The 8,607-nt window shown below is 32.8% G+C and overlaps 2 protein-coding genes across 2 annotated transcripts in view; both read left to right on the top strand.

Moving 5' to 3' along the window:
- Positions 1 to 1,525, top strand: part of LOC111713716 (uncharacterized) — a 10,026-nt gene extending 8,501 nt beyond the window's left edge. Inside the window, exon 6 of the mRNA XM_023488651.1 lies at positions 1,356 to 1,525. Within this exon, the coding sequence (XP_023344419.1) occupies positions 1,356 to 1,486 (131 nt within the window). The 3' untranslated portion in view covers positions 1,487 to 1,525. The remainder of the gene's footprint in view (positions 1 to 1,355) is intronic.
- A 205-nt stretch (positions 1,526 to 1,730) lies between these two features.
- The window catches only part of LOC111713712 (uncharacterized), an 8,422-nt gene continuing 1,545 nt past the window's right edge, over positions 1,731 to 8,607 (top strand). The window contains exons 1-7 of the mRNA XM_023488648.1: positions 1,731 to 1,745; positions 2,798 to 2,832; positions 3,639 to 3,702; positions 4,621 to 4,693; positions 5,943 to 5,982; positions 6,251 to 6,340; positions 7,491 to 7,551. Coding sequence (XP_023344416.1) covers positions 1,731 to 1,745; positions 2,798 to 2,832; positions 3,639 to 3,702; positions 4,621 to 4,693; positions 5,943 to 5,982; positions 6,251 to 6,340; positions 7,491 to 7,551 — 378 coding nt within the window. The remainder of the gene's footprint in view (positions 1,746 to 2,797; positions 2,833 to 3,638; positions 3,703 to 4,620; positions 4,694 to 5,942; positions 5,983 to 6,250; positions 6,341 to 7,490; positions 7,552 to 8,607) is intronic.

Genomic DNA, 8,607 nt, shown 5'->3' with positions numbered 1-8,607 from the left:
TTATACATATATAGTAGTACTTTGTGTTTGTGTGTTTGTTTGTTTGTTTGTTTGTCCGATCATAACTCAGACACCCCAGGACCTATTTGCCTCAAATTTTCACTCGAAATTGGGGATTGAGATTCTAACTTCAGTGTGTCCACTTTTAAGGAACAATTCAATAAACCGTAATTTAAGACCTAGTGCGGGTAACAATAAGTAACCTCGGCAAGCTAGTGTTCCATATTTCCTATTCCAGGTTTTTTCGTTTCGTTTTGATGTGTGACCACTAACGATATGTGAACGTTATCGATGTGTGAACGTTATCGATGTGTTACCATTAACGATGTGTTACCGTTAATGATGCGTGACTGCTAATTATGTGTGCACATTAGCGATGTTTTACTGTAAATGATGCGTGACCACTAACAATGTGTAACCGTTAATGATGTTCAAATAAGATGTGGATTGACTTGAAGAACAGATAAAATGAACAGTTTAAAAATAAATCCGTTCACTCTCGAATTTTCAGCTTCTTGAACATCGGTTCTAGCTGCATTCTTTAATTTTCCCTCGCTAACGGAAAACCTTGTTCGTAAACAAATAATTGCTATTCTGAACAGCGCCAAGCCCTACATACACTGCTTCAAAATAAACTTAAACATTCTTTGTCCCACATCAGGGTTTTGAGTATTAAGTGCACCCTGAACTAACGAGAGAGAGAAGCATTCGGTTTCTTTTATTTAAAATCAAACATGTTTCCGTATATAACTCAACAGTCTTTAGACTTACAGATTTGTTTATATTATACTTTTTCATTCAAAATGTGTATGCCAACAAAAAAGCATTTCAGAGAAAAGGCTATAAAATTATGTAAAAGGGGTCACATTGTGATCGAAAGTCACAGTTTTCTGAAATATTGACAGAACCGTTAAATCCACGTGAGTGCGTATTTTTGCGTTATAAGCTTGAATATAATCCAATATGATATGGGATGTATCATGTAGTATTCATCAACTTATGGCTATCATCAGAAAGGAGATTTTTATTTTAGATTCAAAGAGTACAATTTACAGCACAGTTGAAAGTACTGAAAACTTTAAACCTATATTTAACATTTCAATCTAACTTTGATTTGACATTAATCAGAGTTCTTGGGAGTTAGTATTCACTGAAGATACTAGACTGAGCTTGGAGTTTATATATGTATAGATATATACTATTTATCTATGTAGAATAGAATATAATAGAATAGAATAGAATAAAATAGTTAGTAGAATAGCAACAAAAAAGGGTTTATACATAATACTTCAAAAACATCCAAATCTCATAAAATATCAAAAAAAACTTACATTTTTAGGATACACTATTTATAGACTATTTTCGGCATCCTATAAAGGGAGAATATTTACCCCCATTGCCTTCATCTGTTTTCATACATACGGATCTAGAGGATCAGGTATATACAGGGTGTCCCACAAAACGTGACAATGTCATATTTACTTAGACACAATGTATCAGAGATAACTGGGCACCGTTCCAAAATTTCAATGCATCAGTGTTTTCTAAATACATAAAAAAGGGTTGATAGTTAAAATAAAATTATTAAAAAATGGTTTTTAATGTTTTATAAAACCTTTAGGTTATTCATTCTGTTTTAACAGTTTTAACATTGGGTTTGCAAAAATGTGTAAAGTTTATATGTGCTTTTGTATTTCAAATTATGTAAATCAGAGGTTCGATGGCCGTAGATGTCGCTTGCTTTGGCAAATAATTTTCTTTTTTTAGTACACTGTACATTTCAGTACACTGTACATTTTAGTACACTGTACATTTCAGTACACTGTATATTTTTTCGCATTGTTCCCTCGCGAAAAAAGCGAAAATTTTTGCTTTTTTCGAGAACTTTGCTTTAATCTGTTTCGCGAAAAAAATGCAAGATTTTAGCGAAATAATAAATGCGAAAATTTTGCGAAAAAAGCAATTGCGAACATTTTTAATGGGAAAATGCTAATATTTTGCGAAACAAATGCAGAGGAGAAATTATTTATTCTGATGTAATAAAAGTTCTAATCTAAGTTTCTTTGCTTTTTGCGGAATTTTTTTTTTTCGCAAAGTTTCGCATAAAACAATTTTTCAGAGCAGAGCAGAGCTCGGGCCCACTAGCCCATTCTATCCTCAACACTATAGGCACCTAGTCTTTGAAACTTCAAAACAATGCCAAAAATATGAAAATGCAAACCTTGATTTTACAAAATAATAAAATATTTTAGAAAGATAGAAGATCGACCTTAAATTTTATTTATATTATTTTACCTACCACTGTACAGTCAATTATAAGACAAAAATCAAAAATTAAAACGTATTATTGTTACTTTTTTCCAATAATTGAAAATACTTTCTAATTTTTATTTTTTAATTAATTTGATTTTGACAAGTTTCTACTAATTATCCAGGGAATCAAGGTGTTGGACCGATTTCACTTTTTGCGAATATTTTTGCAAGTCTGCAGATTTTTAGCTTTCTTGCATTCACCTTGACATTGGATTCATCTCATTTCAACCCAGAGCGGGTACTTGTCACTTGTCAGTAGGGATGGGACACAGTTTTTAGTTCGTTTTTCAATGTGCTTATTTAAATTTATTGTATTTTCAGCAAAAAGTAATTTTTGGCATTGAAATCTATTAATATAAAGCGGTTATTACTTCTAGTCTAACAGAATATTTTAACAGACAAAGCTGCCCTAGAATATGTTAAAAATATTCCGTAATATTCAATAAATTTATTTTTCCTCATATGATTGTGAATTTTCAATTAGAACGAGTTAAGATCTGTGCTGAAGGCGTTAGCAAGGTAAACTGAAGATTCTACACTGTACATTGATAGCTGTACACTGTACATTGATGGCTGTACACTGTACATTGATGGCTGTACACTGTACATTTATGGCTGTACACTGTACATTAATGGCTGTACACTGTACATTGATGGATGTGTACTGTACATTGATGACTGTTCACTGTAAATTGATAACTTTACACTTTACATTGATGGTTGTGCACTGTACAATGATGACTGTACACTGTAAATGATGACTGTACACTGTACATTGATAAATGACTGTACATTGATGGCTGTACACGTTACATTGATAACTTTACACTGTATATTGATGGCTGTACACTGTACATTGATGGCTGTACACTGTACATTGATGGTTGTACACTGTACATTGATGGCTGTACACTGTACATTGATGGCTGTACACTGTACATTGATGGCTGTACACTGTACAATGATAGCTGTACACTGTACATTGCTGGCTGTACACTGTACATTGATATCTGTACACTGTACATTGATGGCTGTACACTGTACATTGATAGCTGTACACTGTACATTGATTGCAACTGTAAATTATTCATTACGGGCTGTACACTGTACATTGATAGCTGTGCACTGCATACTGTAAACTATAAAATGTTCCTGTACACTTTACTTTAACCCTTCTCCGCAATATATTAGTTGTACATAATAATCTGTCCAAAGCACATGCTTTACAATTTATGCACATTACAGACAATTTTCACTCTTTTTTTCGTGTCCCCCTGTATGCAATATACTATTCTTAAAAGACAACTAAGATGAGTCCTGTTTAGGTTCCATGCTGATGGTCTAGCTTTCATCAAAAGAAATAATATTGAGAAATATACTTTTATCAAGGTTGGTTCACATTTCTTTATTCCTTGATGCAATATTTTTTATATCTTTTACTTTTTAGCATTGCAGTGCAGGTTAAGGTGTCCACAAATGATTGCTAATTTTAAAGAATGGATCGCACGATGAGCGCAGTAACTTTCCCATTGCACTTCGACACCTCTTGAACTTTAGGAAATAATTGCCACCAAAGTTTTGAAAAGTACTTAAGAAAGTAAAAAAAATAGCATAAAATGCTACATATTTTTTTCAATCAGAGAACTCGGTTCTGTTGCAATTTTTGAAAAAATATTAAAAATAAATGAGTTATATAAAAAAAACAGTTCGAAATGCTCGTTTTTTGGATACAACTTTTTAAATAATTTAATTTCAGCAGATAATATCTTGATGGACAATAACGCAGAAAAGGAAAAAAAAATATTTTGGAGCTGTGTAGGTCTTTTCAAACTTTGACAGCGATTATATCCTAGAGTTTCAAAGATATTGAGCAAAAAATTTTAACTAGTTCTCACGGTGGTACACATTGGAATGGGATTGGGAATAGCTACCACGCGCAACTTTTTTTTCAAAAGTAGGTCATCTGTGGACACCTTATTGCAGATATTGTTGAATATTTAAAAATAAAAAAGTATTCAATTTATAAAATACGAGACTGTTAAGGCTTTATAATTAACAATATTTTAGATTTTAACTCTAAACGTTGCCATTTTTAAAGTGCAAGCGACAGTAAAATTCCCTTGACTTCCCTGTAAATTTGGAAATATCTAATTCATCTGCTGGACTAATCGGTTCAGCCGTTTATAAGTTTTTTATTAGATCCAAATAAAATAAATATCTGATAAGATTTAAAGGTGTACATGGATATAAATATAAAAAGTAAATTATAAATTTTTTTGCAATATTATATTTTTATTTTTGTTGCAGGAGGACACAGGACGGATAAAGTATGCTCAGAAGCTAATAGATCAGTTTTTTGAACCCTTCCTCATTTATCTAGGAAACATACTGTACACTGTAGTAAACTTAGCATTTAAGTACACTGTACATTTCAGTACACTGTACATTTTAGTACACTGTACATTTCAGTACACTGTACATTTCAGTACACTGTACATTTTAGTACACTGTGCATTTTAGTACACTGTGCATTTTAGTACACTGTACATTTTAGTACACTGTACATTTCAGTACACTGTACATTTTAGTAGAATGTACATTTTAGTACACTGTACATTTTAGTGCACTGTACATTTCAGTACACTGTAAATTTTGAATGTACATTTAGTACACTGTACATTTCAGTATACTTTACATTTCAGAACACTGTACATTTTAGTACACTGTACATTTTAGTACACACTGTACATTTTAGTACACTGTACATTTTAGTACACACTGTACATTTTAGTACACTGTACATTTCAGTCCTGATGTACAAGGGGTTGTACAATTCTCAGCTTTACAGTTGCATGAGCAATCTATTTTTATCTAGGATGTCAGTACACTGTTAATAGGGTTTCCAGCGAAAAGGGTAAATCGTTTCGCGAAAATGTCGCATTTTTAACGAAAAATTTCTTTAACTTCGAATTTTTTCGCATTGTTCCCTCGCGAAAAATGCGAAAATTTTTGCTTTTTTCGAGAACTTTGCTTTAATCTGTTTCGCGAAAAAAATGCAAGATTTTAGCGAAATAATAAATGCAAAGATTTCGCGAAAAAAACAATTGCGAACATTTTTAAGGGGAAAATACTAATATTTTGCGAAACAAATGCAGAGGAGAAATTATTTATTCTGATGTAATAAAATAGTTTTTAGTTCGTTTTTCAATGTGCTTATTTTCTCTCAAGAAACCTGGGCTTTTAGGGCCCTGTTAGCTTTTAACTGATGCTCTGAAAGTGGCGTTTTGTACCCTTCAATAAATTTTGGCAGATTTTTCAATTCAAATTAACGCATTTTCAAAAATAATGAATTTCAATATTTTATACGAGGCTAAATTGTTAAACTTTGACGGTCATGTGGGTTGCCTTAACAAATTTGGGCCAGATCGGTTTCAGCCATTTTGACGTTTATTGGATACAAACAGACCGACAAGCAAAGTATATAGATAGTATAAACTAAAATTGTTTTGTTTGAACTGTTGGAGGACATGATTTTTAAAAGAATGAAATGACACTGCACGTCACAATAATTCACAACATGTACATACAGCATGTACACTGTACACTGTACAGTTTATAATGTTTTGCAGAACAATTTGATTCAGTGAGGCCAGCCGTTGTAACACTCAGGTATTTTAAACCAAAACCAGGGGCGCATAAAAGAGGGGGCGCCCCCCCCTCTTTAAAACTTGAATTATGGTTTCCAAAGTAAAATCCCCCTCCCTTGATATAATTTTAACTAGCCAGGGCAAGCAGTACAGTAGAAATACAGACTATATATTAATAAGGCAAAACGGGAAAGTACGCCAAATGTTAGATTCCCTTCTAGTGAAATCTATAAACCCAAAACAAAATGAAGGGCTTACAACATTTTCACAAATCGTTTTGAAAATTTCAGGGAACTGCAGAGTAAAGGAACGATATTAGAAGTTGCTTTCCCTCATCTTTATGGAAAATCTAACCCAGCCTTCCTTTCTATCTGCCACAGGTTAAAATATAGTTTAAACATTTCTTTTTTTCTTTCTTAATCTAACCCAGCCTTCCTTTCTATCTGCCACAGGTTAAAATATAGTTTGTTAACACAAATTCAAAATATAAGGAAGACGATTTTACCGACTCAGATGCCGTGGTCTATTCTTAAGACGTGTGTATCCATTTCCGCTATGAAGCACCCACATGTCCCCCTTGCTCCTCACCCCTTTACACATCCCAGCCCTCAGTCAGGTTAGGAGAGTTGAGCTAGTAACAGCTCCGACACAGGGAGCCTCTTGACTCCTTTATGATGATGACGCAGATACTCAGCTAGCAGCAGACGTGCTTACCCGAAGGGTTCCCAGTTTATCATGCATTCCAGAGACAACATAATCGCTCAATAGCATCATGATAAAACCACGATCTCTGCCTACTAGGTTGGGTAAGCCCTGTTGTTCCAGTTCCTGTTGATCTGCTCCACCAACATGAAGCTCTACATCACTCCCATGAAGTACCCTCAAATATCCATCATTAATTCCTTTGTTAATTTCTAAACCAACCAATTTTAACCCATTCTTGGGCAAATATTTCAAAACTTTTGTTTTAATTAAATAAATGTTAGAAATATCCATTTGGATCTCTTTTATTTTATTATAATGACTTTTAAAGTCAACAAGTTTAAAAATTTCTTTTTTTCGTTCTTAATCTAACCCAGCCTTCCTTTCTATCTGCCACAGGTTAAAATTCAGTTTAAACATTTATTTTTTTTTTCTTGATCTAACCCAGCCTTCCTTTCTATCTGCCACAGTTTAAAATATAGTTTAAACATTTCCTTTTTTCTTTCTTTTTAAGCTGGTTGACTAACCTACATACAGGGTTACCGACAAACCCACAAAGTTTTAATTGCATGGAATCAGGAATATAAGAAAACAGACAGTATGAAATATGTAAAGTCGTCTTTGTAGTCTCATCCTTTGTGGGTAACCCTGTATTATAATCAATTATTCAAAGGAGACGAATTATGAAAGTTTATTTTGATTGAAGTGTAATTTGTAATTTTGTAATTTGTAACTTTGTAATAATTGTAAATTTGTAATTCTTCTTTTACAATAAAAAGAAATTTTGAAATTATCTGTTTGAGGAGACTGAAATAATATTTTCTTTAGAAATTTAGGTAACGGGAATATTTTGCTGAAATGCCTGGATACTTGTGGTTCAGCTCATCAGGAATATTTTTTTGAACATTTTTTTTTTTTCAAAGAACCTGAGGTCAAACTTATGTGTAGTCAATCCAATCAGCTCCAATCAGCTATCCTTACCTTGTTCACAGATGGGAAATTTTGTGTTTGATACCCATGCAATCCCGATCGTCTGATCCAGGTATCCCCAGTAGGCACTTATGAATTCTTTTGCTTTTGAATAGTAGCAATTTTTCTTTTCTCTCATTGGTGGAACTCAAAATTGGCTTTTGATTGGCTGTTCGTTTTCTGCACTTCACGGGATATCATATAAAGATTAAATTAATCAGTAGAATAACAAAAGATCAATCAATACTTGATCTTAATATCCACAATTCAAGAATTCCCAGTTCAGAAATTTGAATAAAATCAGTTTCATTCGGTTATTCCTTGGTTATGTATGGATTTTTTTTCACTTTCCTGAAAAACAAAAGAATCATTTTGTTAACGACGTAAAAAACGACAAAAACAATCGTTTTCAAAAAGATTGTTTCTTTTTTAAATTAAAAAATGCAGAAGTCCTTTTTTTTTATTTAGTTTTTCTGTTAGTTAACGAATGTATGTCGCTCTTTGATAATCTTTTGTCAACGATGTATTAAAACTGTTGTTTAACAATTTATTTTCAAATTTTAAAACTGGAGTTGTATAAGAACCTGACTGTTCTGAGCTCGATTGATGCTTAAAGATAGAACCAGATTCAATCAATAGAAATAATGTCTTTCTGACGAGTGAGTGCGGATACTTAATAACAGCTAACCAGGTTTGTTATTAGGGAGTATATTTAAAGCTGCCAATAATAGAAAAATCAGAATCTAGATACGTAAAAAACTTTCATTGTCCAGGTTAATACAGAGTTAAAAGATTAATGCAGACCTTGAATGTTTCTTGTAGTTCAGTTTTTTTCTTTTCCATTTGTGTGCAGGGGTGATATACACCCCTGGCTAAAGTTTCTCTAGTTTGCCATTTTCTCTCTCTGACCCTGTGTCTCTGAATACTGTAAGAAGTGTCTATCAAGAGTCAAGACCCAAATTACTAAAACTTTTGT

Source organism: Eurytemora carolleeae, unplaced genomic scaffold (assembly GCF_000591075.1).
Source record: "Eurytemora carolleeae unplaced genomic scaffold, Eaff_2.0 scaffold1312, whole genome shotgun sequence".
In the NCBI taxonomy this organism is placed as follows: domain Eukaryota; kingdom Metazoa; phylum Arthropoda; class Copepoda; order Calanoida; family Temoridae; genus Eurytemora; species Eurytemora carolleeae.
This window is presented reverse-complemented; position numbering and strand designations above follow the sequence as displayed.